Source organism: Stegodyphus dumicola, chromosome 5, assembly GCF_044657685.1.
Source record: "Stegodyphus dumicola isolate Sdum_Otavi_A_Nest chromosome 5, ASM4465768v1".
Classification (NCBI taxonomy): Eukaryota; Metazoa; Arthropoda; class Arachnida; order Araneae; family Eresidae; genus Stegodyphus; species Stegodyphus dumicola.
The window spans coordinates 105394094-105414829 of record NC_140772.1 but is presented as its reverse complement, the minus strand read 5'-3'; the positions used below and the strand labels follow the sequence as shown (position 1 = coordinate 105414829).

The 20736-nt window shown below is 34.3% G+C and overlaps 1 protein-coding gene across 10 annotated transcripts in view; it reads right to left on the bottom strand.

The window, feature by feature from the left end:
- Positions 1-20736, bottom strand: part of LOC118187848 (uncharacterized) — a 323471-nt gene that overhangs the window by 26322 nt on the left and 276413 nt on the right. For 8 of the 10 annotated variants that reach the window (XM_085816945.1, XM_085816946.1, XM_035358126.2 and 5 more), the window contains 3 exons: positions 17418-17700; positions 8136-8567; positions 4309-6632 (listed from right to left, as the gene is read on the bottom strand). In XM_085816945.1, the coding sequence (XP_085673071.1) occupies positions 4309-6632; positions 8136-8567; positions 17418-17700 (3039 nt within the window). Of the gene's footprint in view, positions 1-4304; positions 6633-8135; positions 8568-17417; positions 17701-20736 lie in introns of all 10 variants that reach the window. The other 2 variants (XM_035358129.2, XM_035358128.2) reach the window with 1 other exon arrangement.

Sequence of the window (20736 nt, the reverse complement as noted above, 5' to 3'; positions counted from 1 at the left end):
ATAAAATAAAAATTCAGTTTAAATTGCTCGCAAGTGAGAACACCTATTTTTCTTAATGATGCCCGATGCGATGCTCTTATGTGCGTTGAATGGGCTTTAAAGCATCACTGGCGCTAAAATTTCATTCGTTCACAGAACTATCAATTGCTTGTTTAGAAACAGCATTCTACATTATTCACTTTCAAAATTAGTAGTCCAGATCAATTTTAGTAATTTTAAAAATCTTTAAATACTAGTTAACAAAGCGATGTAGTTTCTTTTAAATTAAAAAGTAATTAAGAGGATTTTTATTTGAGTCCCATTTATTTAAAAAAAAATTTATTACTTCATAAGAAAAAAACACATAATGGTAATGAAAAGCATAAATAAAAACATTTAAGAGTGATACAACTTTAGCCTATTCTAAAACCGAATATTTAGCCTATTCTAAAAAGCTACGAATATGATTAAATGCATGTAAATCATAAACTACATTTTAGTAAATTCTTTAATGCATTTTATAAAAGAAAAATTGTTTTATTTGTAATAATAATTTTGAAATAATTTTATAGTTACTTCTATTAAAGAAGGAAATACAAATGATTAAGGAAGACTATAAACGTTTACCTTTCGCTACATTACATGAAAGGTATACGTGCAAGATCAACTGAGATATGACTAGTCAAATTAATAATCTATTTACTGAATTCATATTAATCTGTAGGAATATTTTTTTCAAATAGTTAATGTAACTTAACTCGCATATATGCTCGGGCATTTTAATCTTTTTTTTTTTTTTTTCTTATTTAAGACTATCAAGTAGCTCTCCCCCCTCTGAATTGTATCAGAAATTGTGTCTTTCTTTATTTTGGTTAAAGCTGTCAGATATACATCCTTTAGTCTTTGCACACTTAACAATGCGCATATTTTATAAAAAAGGACTTTGCAATATTGATTGTGTAAAACGTAGAAGGTTGAATCCGTGATGAAAAGCAAGAATTTTGATCGCGTAGAATGCTAATCCATAATAAATAAGAAACTGGCAGCCACGGTAAATTAAATCTTCATTTTATTTTCAGTAAATATGTTGCGGCCACAAATAACTTGGCACATTATTTGTGCCTATTTCAAAATGTTAACATTTTTGATAACTTTGTAACAGGAAGGAAGCAGCAGACTGCGGTTCAGCTAGATCGAAAAGTAGCAAGTATGTGTGTTATGTCCAGGATGAAATCTTAATTCAGACTGAGTTAGTTTTTGTTCTCAATGCATTTTGATTGGATAACTAATACCCCTGTAAAACTATTATTGGATGTTTTAATTCCTCTTACATTATCAGAATTATGTTAAGAGTCATATGATATGGATTAGTCTCGAAATGACGCAGTGCAAAGAGAGATTACTATTTTTAGAATAGGGAAGCGAAATTAATTTACGCTGCTAATTTGAATTATAATTTATCTTTTGAATGTTCTTTATTTTTCTTACATATTCACATACTCCCAATGCATATAAATATATCTAGTTTGAAAAATCTTTCTGTTATCATTCAACAGCGGGAGGCAATGGTTTTCACATTATATTGTATCAATGAATAACCATTATGCTTCTTCATTCTAGCTTTCTTGGCAGAATAGTAAAATAAAGTTAACTCAGTAGAAGTTTTTATTACCTTCAAAAGAACACCCAGAGGTTCATCCGATGGCTTGAAGTAGATTCAATGTATCAATAAATTATGCAAAAACTCTTCTCAGTGTTTCATAACTATGTCATAAACAACTTCGTTATTAGAAATCGGACATGACACTGTCCTACAAAAAAATTTCAAGGCTAGCCTGCCTAAATACAGATCACTGATCGCAGCACGAAATTGATGAATGAAAGGAAAAATGGGAAAAACTTATAAAATTAACAATAGGTTTTCTTTCATTCGTTAGTCTCCAACCGAATACTTTTCACAGGACATACTTTTAAGACACTGCTCCTTTACCTGAAACTATATACATATAATATACACAAATATTCTTTATTTCATGTCTTAATAGAAGTTCACTTTTGAAAAGCAGTATATAAATTAACTTCCTAAAATAAAAAAAATTAAGACACATCCACAACAATGTATATTAAATTTCTTTTCCAAGATAAAAATTTTTACATGAATAATTGTACCTTCAGGAGTCTTCAAATGGAAATTAAATCAAATTGCAATAAAGATATCGGATTCTCTCCCTCACTGGAAGTTTAAGAAACATTTTTAAAACTACGCACGGATTCTTTTATTTTTGAAGATCTTTATACCGTGAAAAATAAAAAAAAAGGATCGAGTTAACGGTCTATCTACAAAATAGTAACACGATTTAAAATTGAAAAAAAAATCGACAAATTAAAAAGTTTTCGAAATCGTATCTTTACAGAAGGTTAAGAACACTACATGTAACGAATATTACAGAAGAGTATTTAGTGCATCAAATGGCTCTTAGAAAAACAGAATGTTCCGAATTAGAGGAAAACATAAATGATATTAAGAATATCTTAACTAATTAAATTGAAAATAATTCATCAAAATCTTGACCTTGAAATAACTTTAAAACATGGCGTTCAGATTTTAATGAAAAATGCTGGCTTGGGCAGAAAAACAGCTAGAGGTCCCTTAACCCTTTGCGGCACAGGGTGTCCGGTCTGAACACACCTAAAAATTTCCTTCTGTACGCACAGAAAAATTGAATGAAAGAGGTTACTATAGGTTACTTTGAACCTTCTTTATTTATAATAGATGGCAGCTCAACACGAATCAGTCCATATATTTTAGCCATATTTAGTTTTTTAAGATCCTCATTTTTGAAAGAAATCTTCTAGATTTTTTTTAGTGTATAAAAGGAACTGTTTGAAAAGAAATTTCTATGTTATTGTTTTCGCTGTATGCTAATTCTATATTAATCCTTATTCTATATTAGTTTTAAATTTTTACCTTGAAATTTAATCTTGCCTAAAATCGTACGGCGAACCCAGGTGTGTCCAGACCGGGCTCATCGATAATCTAGGATAACTGAGAGTCTGTATCCTTTGTTTCTCTGCATCTCATCGGTCAGTTCATTGACAACAATGCTCGTGTCAGCACTCTTTTCGAAGTGCTGAAACATTCAATCAGTGTGCCCACTTTGGGCATACCGACAGAATTAAAACAATAAGTGCTATATTCACAAAATTCTACTTGTGTACTCCTCTAAGCCTAATTAGACTGCCTACTTTTTTTTTTTTTAAATCAAAACTCCGACTTTAAAAAGTAGCGTGCCGGAAAGGGTTAATGAGATATACCTGACTGATGGAAAATACGAAAATATAATTGCAGTTCATGAAGCGTGGACTTTTTTTTTTTTTTTTTTTATCAAAATGCAGTATAAAAAACATTTACATAACAGAAAAACATAAAATCTTTCAAAAACGGCCTTTACAAAGGAAAATGTCATAAGACACTTCAGGAGTCGCAACAGGTTTTTAAGTCGCTGAATGTAGAAAAGTGAATCCCAAAACAAGAATTAATTAAACGTATTATCAAAGCATTACTTTAAGGCCGCCCTGATAACCCTGCATTGCAAAGAACACATAAAAAATATGTCTGGTTACACATCGATGGGGCATATACATAGTTAAAGGTGTTTGTTTAAGTTAACAGGAGAAACCGAAATAAATGTCACTCGTTTTAGTCATTTTTCTTATTAAATTGCCACATGCTTCTGCTAATACACTTTTGCCTGATAAAAAGAGCTTCCAGACAATAGCAGAATGCAAATTTAAAGGGCTTCACCACTGTAAATTTGACAGAATGGCTTAAAGACTTTGATATATATATATAAAAAAAAAAAAAAAAAAAAAAAAAAAAAAAAAAAAAAAAACATTTGTTTTATAAATTAAAAGCAAACCTATTCTTAAAATCTATCCTAGCGTAAAATGTTTAATATAGTTGACGTAAATCATCGATGATATTTTAAAAATACTATGTTTTCATAAAATATTACATTAAATAATCTTTCAATTGTTTCTAGTGCTCAGTATAACTTGAAAATAACAAAACATTTTTGAACAATAGCGATAGAATTTTGCACAAAATATAAACGTCTTAATTTATATGGTGCTTTATTTCCCTAAGAATTCCCTTACATGCAATACTTAGTTGTAGCAACCGTAAAAACACAGCGAAATAATTTACTGCATAAAATAATCAGGCGTGAAAGCTGACTTTTTCATTAAAAACATTTACCAAGTGCTCGTTGTTTGGCCACCAAGCCAATAGATAAATTCAATAAAAACAAGAAATGCGATCTTACCTACCTAGGTTGCATGTAAGCCGCACCCCCTTCTGGTTTGAACCTAGGAATAAGAACTTCACTTTTGCAGTTTCTGTGAAACTCTGGATGCACCACTTTGACTCCCGAGTCATTCTGAAGAGTAGGAAGGGACGAAGACACTGGAGACAACACTCGCGACTCGCTTTGTTGTTTGCCACTACACGACCTAACAGCTGGACATCTCTGATCCTGCTGCTGGAACTCGTTACTCAGTTGTTCCTCTGAATCGGCTACCTTCAGCCGACCTTTAGGCCTTGGGATGCGGGATTCTCCGCCACCAGACAAACCTGCCCGATGACGCCTCCGGGAATGTCGACCCCTCCAATCGTTCATATCCGTGCGGACATATTTGTCCTCAGAGGGTTTCCGGGAATTCGGGGAGCGCTCTTTGCGAAACTTGGCGTCCCAACTTATACTTCGCGTAAAAAAGTCACTGCGTTTCTGAGTAAGCGGCATTTTGTTATTGGTCTCTACATATTCTGATTCTTCTCGAGAGCTAGATGCGCTTCTTGAACTCGGAATTCCACCTCTGGCACCATCCTGAAGCTCTGGAGGCGTTCTTTGCTTTGCGCCTCGCATAGTATACATTTGTGACATCACTGGCTTTTGTATCACTTTTTCTCCTGTACGCAAAGGTTTAGATACAAAGTCCACACCGTACTTCCCATTATTCTCCCTAGGACATACAAATCTAGCGTTGCCTTCTACCATAGATCGCGGTCGTCTGCGATTATAGGATTTCAGCAGATACGGCTGCCGTATACTCTCCTCTGATCCACCTTTGGCCACCCTCCAGCTGTCAGAGTCCGTCTCTGGAGTTGGCTCGCGGCAAGTGTCCATCATATGGATAGGGATGGTTGAGCGCATAATGTCCTCGCTACCACTACCGGAACGAGAAAAAGGTTGTTGTGAGGCTGGATGTGTCTGAGTCACGGAATCTTGCCTGCGAGGTGATGGACAGTCCGATGTTGAGCCACCTTCTTTGTCTTCCTCAATCACTGCTTCGGCAACATGAAAATCAACATCCTTTAGTTTCCGGCGGATAGCCGTAGAGTATTTCACAGCCCTCAGATTTGGAGGAGTCGGCGACCGTTTACGAAATTGAAGTGCATCATCGTATCTCGTCTCTGATATGTTACTAGCCGAATGAGCGTCATCTTTAGGCGGTGTGTCGTACTCTTCTTCTTCTCCATTCCCAGCTCTTCGCGGATCATCAGAATCTTCTTCATTAGGCTGAGGGGCATCGAAATATACGGAGGGTTCATCTAAGTGATGACGTGTGATTTCCGTTACTGGAGTAGCAGGTGACTGTTTTTCTAAAGTTGGACTCTCCACTTCATGTTTGACGACATTTCCTACCTTATCATTTGCTTCCCATTCAATTGTTGTAACTATGAGTTTGTTGCTGAATACTTTTTCATTTTCCTGTTTATGACTGGCTTGGGATAGAGGTTGATCAGAACCAGATTTCCTGAGGATTCCTTTAGGTCTTACACTTGATGGGATAGGTGCTGATTTGATGCCTTCATTATGTGCATCTTCAACAGATTTTGAATCAATTTTGATTTCAACAACGTCCTTTTCAGGAATCTTTTTTGCTATTTTTTCAAAGGTTGACCCTACAGACCATCGTTTATCATTTTCTTTTAAAATTTCAACATTTGAATGAATTTCGGCAGAATGCCGTCGTGAAGGCACGTTCTTTTTCTCCAGAATTCTGTCGCTACTTCTGACTAAATCTTGAAGATTGGCTTCAGATGCGCTGTGTTTCATCGGCGATCCAGGGAGGGAATAGAGGCCCAAAGACAACTCCGGACAGCTCCAAGAACGACCGCAAGTTGTCATGTCATCATGGAACAACACGCCACGGGCTGAATGTCGTCCTTCTCCTTCTTCTATTTCGATTAGTGGTGCGATACGATCATTGGCTAATTTAATAGGCTGGGAGGTAACTCTCCTAATGCATTTCTGTTTTTTCATCCTCCAGAACATTCTGTTTCTGACTGCAGTGACATCCATTTTTTGCTCAGATAAAAAGGCAGAGTTCTTTTTGACAGATGTCATTTGGGCCCCTTTGTTTCCAGGATGAGTCTGGACTGTGAGAACAGGATCCGGAGAAGATGGCCAAAAGTGACCGGCATGAGAACTAGATATTTTGGAGGGCGATTCTTGAGCATTGACGGGGCGGTGTTCAGGGGAGGTAAGGTTGTCTTTGGCTTCCACTTCATTGTCGGTCTCTTCGCTGTCATCGAAGGAGACTTGCCACTTGGATGCTAGTGTTACAGCAGCTGCACCACCTTTTGTGACCTGTGGCAGAAATTAATAATATAATCTTAATTAATCTTAATCTTAAAATTATTCTTGAGCTAAAAAACAAATTTATTTTCAGTCTTAACAACTATCCACATACTGTATATATATATATATATATATAATAGAGCAGATATTCAACAATTTTAGAGAGAACCATCCGAGTTAATGATGTAGGCAACCAAAGACATGCAACATATGAAGCATTTAATAAGAAATTATACATATATATTAACGCACCCTACAGAATGGGCTCTTTCTTTTATAAAAATATACACCAAGAAAACTCTCAGAAATTTATTAGTTGCATCGTACAGAAATGATTGACACAACGGCTCTCACAACGAAACTATTAAGCTATGCGACAGAGAAAACTAGTGCAATAAACATAAGGGGGGCGGGTGAGTTACTCAGAATGCATAAATGGCGCTGGCCGCAAGCGAGTGGTATAAGTCAGCGCCCGTCCCTTTCGCCATCGCCATTGAGAGCGTGGACAGCAATGATGGATGGTGACTATCACGTTCAGCGTTGGACAGCGTGGTTCCTATGGAAGGAAGGGACACATGATGGTGAGATCCATCATCGCATGGTGTCGGTGTGCTGGAACAGAGCACCCTCAATTCGTACCGTAAACCGTTGGTTGTCCAAGTTCAGCAGTGGAGTAGAGACCACAGCCAAAGGTGTCAGCGCGGGACGACCAACAACATCGCATACAGCAGCAAATGTGGCAGCCCTCTCGGATTTGATCATGATGAACAGGCGCATAACGTTCAACAAGATGTAAGAAGAGATAGATCGTGCGCAAGAAACATTGCAGGCGATTGTGCATGGTGATTTGGAGATGACAAATGTGTGTGCAAGGTGGGTGGACCTCGGACTTCAAACCAAGTCCTCGGACTACGCCTTGCTTGACAAGATGAAGGACGCAGTCAGGGGCCAACATGTTGAATCTTCTGCCGAACTGCATGAAATTGTCCATAGGTGGTGCACCAACACCCCCAGAGACTGGTTTACCAAAGACCTTCGGACTTCCTAGCCAGATGGCTGAAGTGTATTGACATGGGCGGGGATTATTTCTAACTGATGTACTATCAGTTTTTGATTAATAAATTGTATTCCGCTCTGTGGCAGCATTTGTGTCATTCATTTCTGTACGACCTTAATATTATCCATATTAGCTGTTTATTATTTATTTGTTATTATCTGTAACTGCATTATCTGTATTTATTATTTATTATTATTCGCATTCATATATTACCACTACAGCAATAAGAAGCATCTGTCAATTTAAGCAAATACTTTTCGTGCAACAACAAACAACTAACATTTTTAAATGCACATATAGATGGATCAGAAGAATATATCCTTATGCCAGTACGATATTTTTTAACAAACACGTCTAATAACGCCAAAAACAGATACTTATTTTGAAACATCCTGTGTGCAGACTAATATTAATTACTTATTTAATCAAGAATAGTGGATAATAAATGAAATAACCTGTTGTAAGGCAGATATGTTATCATCTTCAGCCAGTGCCATCTGAGTGATAGAAATATCCCTAGAATATCGGGATTTATATCCTGAATGGTACCGACGATGTCTGTGCTCCCTCGGTTCTCTCAGCAACTTCGATTCTGTAGCTGACAGCACGGATAATGGCTGCTGCTTCGTCCCCTCACTGGCACCTGGATGTCTATAGGACACTTCTCGACTGCTCCCACCATCTCCTTCTTTGGGTCGGGGACTTGTTCCCCTGCTGCCGAATCCAGACTCATCCTTGAAAAGGCATGGATGGTCGGCGATGCACAATTTGGCTACATCTTTGCAGCGATCGGTATCTGGCGTTCCCTGCTGGTTAGCAGGATCCTCCACAGGCTCGGCTCCATTTACATGCTCCTTTGCCTCGTCCTCCTCTTCAACTTCCATTTTCTGAACAAAAGTATAGAAAAAGTGAAGTGTGTATATTGCTCTCAAGGTTACGAAAAATAAAATACATAAAAACTTTCGCTACATCAAATAAAAGTAAACACATTAAAGTAAGAATATCAACTCCTTAGATTCCGAGAATTTTTTTTACAACGGGAGATTCTTGGACACTTATATTCTACGATTTTCTACGCTAATGTTGTTGCTATCTTGTCCATGAATTTCATGGAAGAATGGTTGCCAGAGCCTCAAGGAGGTTGGACTTCTACTTCCCCCCAATTTTGAGGGAAAGCAGCCCGGAGAGTAGCCCTAGGGTCTCCCACCCTTCCACCAACTCACGCGAGCAGAGTTTCTGCGCTACATATACTATTTAGATATATACATCCCTGGGATTCGAACCCGGGCCTTTCGGTACTGCAGAAGGCTCCCCTAACTACTGTAAACTCTGTCTTTCAGGCGGAGCTCATAGCAATCAGAGCAACTCTTCTTCACCTGAAGTATAATCCCACAGTGCCCAATATCATCTACACAGACTCAGCCTCAAGCCTCGCTGCGATAGCTGAAATTCGTTCTCGCAGCCCTATCGTCAGCAGCATTAGAGACATTCTAACCTACATGCCTACTTTGCAAAGACCCTCACTCATCTGGGTGCCCGCTCATACGGGAATAGAAGGGAATGAGAGAGCAGATGTTGTCGCAAAGGAAGCAGAGGATTCATCCCCTTTTGCGAGAAGTCCTGACCCTTAGGCCAGTCTCGGACCTAAAGAGTCGGACATTCCATCAGCTCCTAACAATATGGCAAGAACGCTGGGATCAAGCCTCCACAGAGAGACGTGTTTACAATCACATTCCCAAGGTCAAGACAACAATCCAAATTAATATCAATTACATGACGTATTTCCTCACTGATCATGGGCCCTTCCCTTCATACCTCTGCCGCTTTGGCTTAAGAATGGTAACTGTGAATGTGGGGAGGAGGGTCATCCAGACTATTTTGTGTTCTCCTGCCCACAAACCGCCTATACATTTATTAATACCTATTTTTTATTAAATTTATTTGATTTTTTCTTCCACATTTCGGAATTTTGTTTGATTCCAAATAAAATTCGCCCATTTTTTATGATTTATTTTTTAAATTTGTATTTTTAAATAATTTTTGTACGTTTTTCGAAAACAATTTTTCCATCATCTTAAAAATAAATTATAAATCTATAAAAATTTTACCATCATCATAAAGCGGATGTATTTCTAAGCATACCTGCAAAAAATCCGAAGTTTTTATTCAAGCGTTTTGAAATTTGCCATATTTATTATAAGCGATAATAACGCCAAGTGTGGTTTACACACTTAAAATTATTTTAAAGTATGAACGATGACTTCTTTCTGCTCGTCTACAATGAAAAAAAGGAAAAGAAAATAGATTGCTAAAAATTAAGAAACTCGTCAAGTGAATTATTCTTGGTGCAAACTGAAAAAAATGTGCCATGATAAATTTTTTAATTTCTCCGCACCAGATTTCACAAAATTTAATATTTAGGCATTATTTGAGTCGTAGAATCGAAATATGGAAAAAAAATTGGTATGTCATTTCAGAAAAATTCCGATTTTGTGTCAAAATACCTACACTAAAACAATGCTATATATAAATCTAATACATATCCTAAGTCGCGCTTTCGAGACATCAAAAACGCAATTCGAATTTCGTCAATCGGCCAGTAAAACGGGAGAGCTAGAACTGTCTCCCCCACCCCCTTTTTTTGCGCAGCTTACTTATGACGCCATAAAAAAGTTAACAGACTACGGCACTAATGAAGTTCTTAAATACACACATGAAGATTTTCTTGAAGTCATTATGTGTTGCTGAGTCGAGAGGTTTTTTTTTTTCATAATTTGGAGATAATACGAGTAGTACAGCATTCCCTTTTTAACATTCTTTTCCATTTTTAACAAAACTTTACATCTTTATGAATATTAAATTCCTTTTATAATGTTTATTCTACAATGTGTTTTATTAAACGACGTTAAATTTCCTACATGTGACATGTTCTCCGAGAGAAGATGTTATTATTTAAATGATTTCAACAAATCCGCAGGTGAAAAGCATTTATATCATTACGTATACCTATTGGAACACATAAGAAAATAAATGGAAATATGGATATCGTACAAAATGTTTTAGCTTTCTAATCTGAAATTAAATTAAAATTGATTTATATATCATTTTCAAGTACTAGAAGTTTTAAGTACTTTTACGTTCATAAAATTTCCAGTGGCGGTTAAAATTTCGAATTTTCAACGTTTTAAATACAAACATATTTGTAATGCTTGAAAATCCACTATGGATTCATAATTAATAATTATTATTAACATCCTTTCGAAGTCAGGCAACTCAGTTTCGAAACAGCAATGAAAATTTCGTTACCGATGCGAATTTCAAAAGAAGAATACGCATAAACATTAGTTAATATTTCCAGATTTCCCCAAATGATATATCGTAATGTAATGTTAATAACTCCAATAAAAGCTAAATTTTTACATTTTGATGCACAGCCGATAATAATTTCTTTAGCAATTACGTTTTCCTCTTAGCACGTTAAATTCAATTTAGAATAAGTTACAGAGTTTCAGTGCAAAATTTTCATATCAAATTAATAATCTTGATAAAAAATAACTACAGCAGAAGTTCCAATTCTTGAAACAGTAAGAGGCAAAATTAGGCGAATAAATTACGGTTTGCTAAAAAGCAAAAGAAAAAAAAAGTATTCAAGTATCACAAATCTATTCAGAGCAAATATATATTAATGAAGAAATACAATGCTGATTCCAAAATCTGCCTTAATATTACCTTAAGTTTAATGTAAGAGTTAACTTTGTTGTGTCAACATTTACGCTGATTTCGATTTTTAAACGTAATCAATAACATTCACTCCAAAGCTTCTAATTTATAATATATAGGCTTCATAGAACGCTTGTTTTAAGATCCTTTCTGTGTTTGGTAAGTATTTGCAACAACATTCTTATATCTGATCTGCCTATTGAATGCCACCGGATACGATTGTATTGTGTAGCTATAAAAACTTTAAATATTCATTTTGACTTAAAAGGTTACTTCTATTTTATTTAAAATGTTAAAAACTGATATCAAGGTTTGCAGTACATAAATCGTCGTCTACTGAACTCATCCGCTTAATAGACTCAAATACGCTTGGAACAGAATTGAGTTTAATAAGCGACGCGTACTATGGTGTTATTTATTCTATATTATTCCCATTATATTATATGCCAAATTATGTTTCTGCATTTAGTGCATTTATTATTATATCCATTTTAAATAAAAGCTTATTCTATAAAAACAGCCTATAAAATGTATTTTAGTTTCAGTTTTTTAGTGCCAATTACATGTTATCAATGACGAAAGTTTTAGTCATTATTAAAACACAAACAGTAAATTATAAGATAAATAATTAGGGTTATTAAACTAGTCATAAATAAGTTGGATATAAAATGTATCACTTAATATTATAGTCTATACAGTCAAAAGTCGTTAATCCGGACTCGTCGGGACTTCGGCGATTCCGGATTATCGAATTTTCCGGATTATAGATCATCAGTTTAAATCTCGTAAGATGGCATGCAGAAATTCTAAAATTAAAAATATGAAACCGTAATTTATGAAATAAAGAACAATTATGATCTAAAGGGTATCAAAATTTGCAAAAAGAAAAAGCTTAATATTTATTTGTTTACTTTATTAAACATTTCTTTCAATGTAAGTTGTTTAAGTTTTGCTTCGTTTCATGTGATAATACTTTCTCTTTAATTCTATTAAACAGACATAATTTCTTGTTCAGTTACAAAGTTACGCTGTTCAAGTCCTATAATTGCTGTGTCGAGAACACCGACTAATTTGTCAATCGAAATTTTTTCGTTTTCAATAACCTCTGTTACTTTCTTCGCTATCGAAAGCGAATTATAATGACGAGGAACTTGTTTTAAATCATATCAAAGACGGAGCATATCGAGATGAAATACTACATTTGGTAAGGAATTATAAGCCAAATAAAATAAAAACATCTGCGCTGAAGATAAAGATAATGTTGACAGATCAACTTCCAATTCATTACGCGCCCGGCGCGCGGCGATCCCCCCGCCGAGCAGCGTGAAATTGATAAACAGATTTCGGATTTCAAAACATACTTTCGCTTTAGATCCTTTACATATTAACAAATATATATCGGAAATTCTATTTGATATAATCGAAAGTTTAAGCTTACTTTTATAAAATTGCTCTTACAGTCTGCAAAAAATAATAAGCCGGATCCAATTCGAAAATTAAGGAACAACGCAATCATCAACATTAACTGAAATAGATAATTAGATAATTTTAGCTTATACGTCCATTATAATAAAACGCGCACGCGAAAACGTATTCTGCACTTGCGCACACTCATATGCGCAGTCGTAAAGGGTCTTACGCGCACGCGTAAACGCCTATGCGCATGTGTCAACGCGGCGCATGCGCAGAAAGTTTTTAGTTTTGAGGTCCGGATTATAGATCATTCCGAATTATGGGTGTCCGAATTAACGACTTTTGACTGTATTATAATTTTGTCTTTTGGTTAACCACTTTCGATACTATAATTTTCTTTCATTTCATATTGATGAAAACTCGAATAAACGGGAAAAAAGTTTATTTGTCAAAGTGATTTTAAACACAGTGAGTATAAAATTAATAACAAAAATCTGGAAGCTTTCAGATTTTACATTACGCCCAAAGAGGCGTTTTTTTAACGTTTTGCGTGTTACCTTTATTTATCAAATATCATCTTCCTCGCACTTAAACCATTAAATTCAATTCAACTACAATATAAAAATATATTTAAAAGCATATTTTTAATATTTTTAAAATTTCCGATACACAGTCTAGCGCGCTAGAGATAAAAATTTTTTTTTTCGCACAGTGTTGCCATTGATCGCTTTAAAATCGTTCCGTTTGTTAATCAAAAACTCATAAATACTTTACAAAATATGAAATAGATAATAAAAGAAATTCCAAATTTGGCTTCCAAATGCCCATATTCGGGTGCAGATGTACGTCATTCAAAATTCATTGTCTCTATGTACCGTTGTTTCATCACAATGCGAGAAACATACATACATTTATGCAGATTCTTCATTATTTAATTTCTTTAAATATAATACAGGGTTCTAATATTTGTTGACAACAATTTAAAAAGTTATTCGCCGTTTATAGTGAAATCAAAATTAATAGGTGAAATAAAATTAATCCAAAACGAAATTATTAACCTTTCTTGGCAACCTTTGGGCTAAAAATTATGAAACAAAGAAAAATAACTGAACGACATTCACAGAATGAAGAAATAGCTTTGAATATTCACTTCCAGAAATTGGATATAATAACATTGTTACTTAACAAGCATTTTACTACAAGCTAAAATGAAAAAACGAATATTGCTAATTCACTTTTAAGTGCGCCAAGATAGAAAACTCAAACGCCAATTTTTCTAAAAAAATTCTTTTTCCTCCTCCGATATGCTTTAGTTAACAATATATATATATATATTTTAAATATAAAATATTGCTCAATTAACATTTCTTAGTCATTTTTTTTCCAAACAGGGCGAAACGTTTGTTTAATAATCTGTCAAAATTTCAAAACTTTATATCCGATACATTTTTAGATGCTGCAATTTTAAAATCATAAACAATCTTAAAAAAATCGAGTGATTTCCAAAATTTTAGAAATTAAGTTACAATTTTCATTGAAAAGACTTTTTCTCGCTGTATACGATGGTACAGCGAGAAAAAGTCTTTTCAATGAAAAGTCTTCAATGTAAAATTTTGGTACGCTTAGTTCATTTGTTAAGCGAAGAGATGTGCAAAGAATCATTTAAACATTAAATAAAAAACTCTGAATCGAATTTTTTTAGGGGAAAACACTTCATCACACTGCATTGTCATTGGTAAGTAGTGTGTACAAAATTTGAACTCGATAGCCCCGGAAGTGGTTTAAAAACCATCAGGAGTAGGTTAAAGATCGATAACAAAATTCGAACCACAGGTGAAACACCGTAATTGAACTAAATAAAACCTTATAAGGAAAATTTTGTATTTTGTTATCGTCTGACGAAAAAAATTTTCCATCAATATTTACTGATGCACCTTTAGCGTAAATTAAACCACGCTGACTTAAAGTTGAATAGCAGAAGACCATTGTGTCAAGAAATTGTGTTAAGAAGATTCGATATTGAATAGGAAAGTAATAAGCTCTGCACGTATAACAGGTTTTTTTCAGCATCTTGGCAATAAACATGAATTTCATGACGCGCCTTCATCTTTAAATGTACTATTATGTTTTACCTACTGTTTGCAAATTAATGTTTACACAGAAAAGGCCAACGTTAATCGAATGCTAATAATCGAGTATATCAGAATTGTCTGGTGAGAAACCGCGTGTTTAAGCACTAAATTCTTTAGCTTGTAAGGTTTATCCTAAGTTGTTAATAGTTATCTTTTAAGTTAAAGCTACTTTCCTGTCGCTTCTAATTTCAGCTTACAAATTTCCTGCCATAGTGTGTTTTTAGAATCGCAGTTAAATGCAAATGAAGGAAGAGCAGTACTTAAAGTCGAAGTTCCTCTGACTTTGTTAGGGAGCCAGGGATTCTGACCAGCGCGTTTGCCGTTTGGCTACACTCTCTCTAAGCTATTACTATGCTCGGCCGTATTTCAGGCCCTTGATAGCTTCGCCGTTTAATTAGCATTTAAGGGGCCAACTCACGTAGAATTTCGATAGCTTCGGCTATATCGTTTTAGTTAAGTATTAGTTAAGTTTTATGTCTTAGTATTCTTGAGTTTAAGCCCAACTGGAGGCTGTTCTGTACGTCCTGAGAAAGGGCCATCTGTAAAACATTATTTTGAGCAATAAAGGGTAATCAACCCTTCAAAAGTTTACGTGTCTCTCTTCTGAACTAAAGCGATTATTCGTTTATCAGTTCTAAAGGTTCCGCACACTTAGCTGTAAAGTCTAGGTAGGAACCTTATAAGCTTTAAGACAAATATGAAGAAATGATACTCTTTGATTACCTGGTATTTGCCGATAAACTGGGAACTAAGTATGGAATTTGGTGTTTTGATTTCTGGCAATTATTCTTTGATAATCGTATTCATAACGGTATCAAATAGATTGTCTTCACCTCCATACGAATTACGATAAGCGCTACGTTGCAGCTTAATTCTCCATTTTTCTGCCCCTTTCTCCACATGCGTTATAAAGTTTGCGCGTCACCACCAGTCTTAGGATCAAAGCTGACATAGAAAGAAATAAAAGAACCAATACCATACTCATTTAGCTCAGGCGGGTATGAAGAGAACATTAGAAAAATATATAATTTTTGTGGAAGAACCCGGAACAGATTTTAGAGTTACCGAACTACGGGTGGTGTTTTTAGCTATGTATTGGTCACAAGTACCGAAGAAATAAATATAAGGAATACTAAAAATGTTAAACTGGTAGTGTGAATAAAACTATTATTTACGTTTTAGTACTTTATTTATATTTTAGTTTGCATAAAATTTAGTATCTGAATGACAAAACAACAGGGTTTAGTTTTCATTACAATGCAAAATTATCATTTACAACGGTAATATATTAACGGCATAACTATAAAGGAATTTTATATAATTTGAAAGGAAAGAATATTCGACTTTTCAATTTTCGCGAAGCCCACATATTATATTATCGCGTTTGAGAATTTTACTTTTACGACAGAACTATTTTTTTATAAAATAGTCTAAATGTTGATGGCTTTAGAAACTGAGCATTTAAAAAGACTACATAGTTTCAGAAACCATAAACTTGGATTTGTGGTTTTTGAAATTGGGTAATATTTCCTAACATTCCGTTCACGAAATCCTCCTTGAGAATTTTTGTGTACTTCATTAGAAGATATTTGCATACTTTGAAAGGGATTGCTTTGAGAATAAAGCTATAGGTGATATTCAAATACCGATGTTTCTACATATTCTCAGTAACCGGTCAGTCGTCTACGAGAATAACTGCCATGGTTTCGCTTTAATTTGAAAGTCAAAATGTTCTTCGAAAGCTTCTGAAACGAACTGAACTTATACGATAAATTGATCAAGCATAATCACATATTTCAATACATCAATATAATTAACGTCCCTTTCTAAATTTTTGTCGCATCGGAAATGCAGAAGATGACTTTTGATGATCTATGACACCATTACCGTTTAATCATGGTGCAATCTAAACACCTAAAAATTTCCTTGCTTCCTTTATTAGCATTCTTTTAATAAAATAACGAAAAAGTTCAACATAAAAAAAAGCACAGTTTATGCTCACTAACAACAAAAATGCAACTCTATGACTAAGAGCTGGTAAGAGATGAATCGATTAATACCCTTTCGTTCAGTAAGCGCAGATATACAAAAGCTGAGTAACTGAATATTAAAGTACCATTTGGCTTTGGCAGTTTAGATCTGAATAAGAAATAAAATTTAACGCGAGGTAGGAATTTGCAAAATATTTTTCGCATAAAAAGATTTTTTTCATATTTATTTACTGTCAAAGATTTGCAGCTTTGCTGTCAAAATATTATCTTCTGTTAGCAATCCATTTACAACGAAAATAGTTTACATGGCTAAGCTCTTTAACAGAAAACACAAGACGATATTTTCTTTAAGATCGTGAGTTAGAAACAATTTGACACAAGTTCATTAAAGGGAAACTCGCTTTCTGCTGATATAAAATAGATAAGGATGGATTTAAATAGAAAGACAGCAATAAAAATAAAAAGAATAAAAGTTGGCTACCTCCAATTTAGAATTCGGAGGCGCCTCGTCGGCCTTGATGGCATTATTATTGGCGTAATAGTTGTTGTTGTTCTCGTTGAGATGTCTGGGATGCGCATTGTCTGGCATTCTGCCGCCTTCGATCACCTCTGCGGGGTAATAAACTTTAGCCAAATTTTCCTTCGAAGTCTCTCTTTTGCCACCCATGTCGTCCATCTTATAATTTTCTCCGTGATCTTCGAAGCTTGCCATGATATTATCGTCCAGCATATTGTCAGTGCCATGTGTACCAGGAGGAACGGTGCTAAGGTAAAAATATTGCAAGAAAATGAATAAATTTATATGAAGGAAAACATAATTCTATCAAGCAGTGGATTACAGAGAATTAAAAAACGTATTCATATTGACAGAATGTTTAGTAAACTTAAAACATGATGTGCTCCAGCATTTTAGTTCTTGTTTAAAGTTTTATTAACTCTCACAGAAACAAAATATCAATTAGTAGTAGAATGCCACTGCAACTGTCTTTCGAAAAACATTTATAGGATTTAATACTTTTTAAGGGGCTGGTTGTATAGCCATAGTTAGTTTAAGAAATGAATCAAGTAAGGTAGGCTGTAGGCTTTTAGACTATGATAACTTGAGACGTGTGATATGCTTTAATAAGAAATGCAAGAAATTAAAATTTTTTATAGCCTTTTATGAACAAAGCTCTAATTTACAATTTTATGAACATTTATTTTCTAATTTTTATAAACAGAGCTCTAAGTTTTTTCTTACTTTATAGCTTTAAGAGAAAAAAGATTCATAATATGCAAAACTAATCAAGATTAGTTATTAGATTATATTGATTGTCAATATAACGTAACTTGTAGAGTTCCTCGCTCTTATTATACTAAAGTAAATGTTGAGAAATCTATTAAACTTTATTAGTTAACTTTTTTATAATACTCATGAGCAGACTTAAGAGAATTTACACAGTCTTTCGAAATTCTGAAACACTAATGGTGGAATTTAATGAAATTTGTTATGAATATACGTGTATAACAGAAAAAGAGATGTACCATTCAAAATTCACTTTATGCACGTATGATTATCTGTAAAGCTCGTATTGCCAGAGTGACCAAATCCACCTTAATATATGGAACTAAAAATCACTCTAATATGGAATATGGCCCTAGCTCACAGTCAGACAGGTCGCGCAGCTTGACTTCATACTAGACAGGAGGCAGATGAGAAATCCTTGTGGCAGTGGATCCCACTCCTGCAGCAAGGCAGTTTAGTTATCGCTGAGTTCAAATCGCTGAGTTTAGTTATCGCTGAGTTCAAATCGCTGAGTTTAGTTATCGCTGAGTTCAAGCAAGTTATCGCTGAGTTCAAATAACAGAGGTCATAAACTCTATTTACCCTTTATTTCAACCACAATAAGATGAAACAGTTGTCCCTTTAATCGGACTTACAACAAAGCCTTCACTCAAGCTTGAAATCAAAATAAAAAATGAGAACTAACTATAACTAACTAAGAGACTTAGTCGAAGCTATTACAATCTAACGTAGCTGGCTTTTAATTTCAACTAGCTGAAGAATATCAGAAGGCACGTAATATACGGCCGAGAGTAACAGCTTCTAGACAGACTTTGCTCGAAGGCAAACATATTACTTCTTACTCATTTGCATTCAAAGCGACTCTAAAAACTCATTCTGGTACGGAGTTTTAAGTTGAAACAAGAATCGATAGAAAGCTACAATTAAATTAAAATAACTGTTATAAAATTAAAATATACCTACAAACTTAAAGCACTTTTTGGCTGACGCAAATACGGAGACTTAAGGGATGGTATAAAAATTAATTTTGTAACGTACAAATTTCGTATTTATGCATTTCTACGAATGCTAACATGAAACTTATGCTTCATCTGACTTAAAAATATATTTTTAAAGTGTGCATTCAGAAACGTAACTGTCCGTGACGCTCTTGGGAGGACAATTTCATCTCACCATCCCCCTTCGAGAATCATCCCGGAACTGAAAACTGCCTTGCTGCAGGAGTGGGATCCACTGCCACAAAGATTTCTCATCTGCCTCCTGTCTAGTATGAAGTCACGCTGCGCGACCTGTCTGACTGTGAGCTAGGGCCATATTCCATATTAGAGTGATTTTTAGTTCCATATATTAAGGTGGATTTGGTCATCTGGCATTACGAGCTTTACAGATACCATTAGTGTTTCAGAATTTCGAAAGACTGTGTAAATTCTCTTAAGTCTGCTCATGAGTATTATTAAAAATTTAATTAATAAATTGCACTGATGATGACGGTTCTTTTATTCGTTTATTTTTCTAAGCATAAGGAAAAATATTTCTTTAATAACCGTATAAATTTCTATGTGTAAATTATACAGCAGAAGATAGTATGTTATTGAAATACAAAGCAAAAGAAATGTATCTAGCCGTATCGAATGAAACAATGGAAGATTTGGGATACGGTAAAAGTATATAATTTCAATATATTACTTAGACAATCTTTTACGTTAAAATTTAATCATTTTGTTAAAAAGACAGTTACAATAAAAAGACTTGCAAAATTTTTATTCTTTCTCCAAAAATGTTAAATAAATAAAAAACATGTTTCATCAGCAAATCGTAACAATGAGAATTACAATATTAAGCATCAATAAACTTATTCTGCAGTTTATATATTTAAAAATATTTTATATTTTTCACATTTCTTCAAACACTTTCTTCTTTTATAAAATATTAATAGGCTATCATAGCACATACTCACATGCAAAATAATAATGTCGCATTCTTTAAAGATACACATTGCGTTTTATTCATATAAGCTTCTTATTCTAATATAAGATGCAGTCATAATTACAGTTTATGACATCCTCTTGTCAGATTTAAATTTCGTTTTAAGATTCGGTTTCATTTACAGAAAATATGACTGTTTATTAGATGATAAGCTTCCAGCATTCCTATAATTATTATAACCCACGTATTCAAGAATGTTAAGCGACACTTGGTTGCAAGATAAGGCCACTGTTTTTACTGTTGCTAAGTAATGCATAATCGCTACTTTCAGACAATTCTGTGCATGACGCATTTTAATATGTCACGTCACTGCCATTGCTGAACGCAGGAAATGGTATTTATATCATATGATAAATGATGTGAAATCAGCTGCACATGGTATATCTATGGCCAATTAAGACAGCATATAACGTGCTTATTTATTATTATTATTTTTTGATGGTCTTTATTTTTTTCCTTCCTTAAATTTCAGAATACCATTTTGGAATTCAAGGAAAAAATATCAGACCAATAAAACTCGAATATTCCT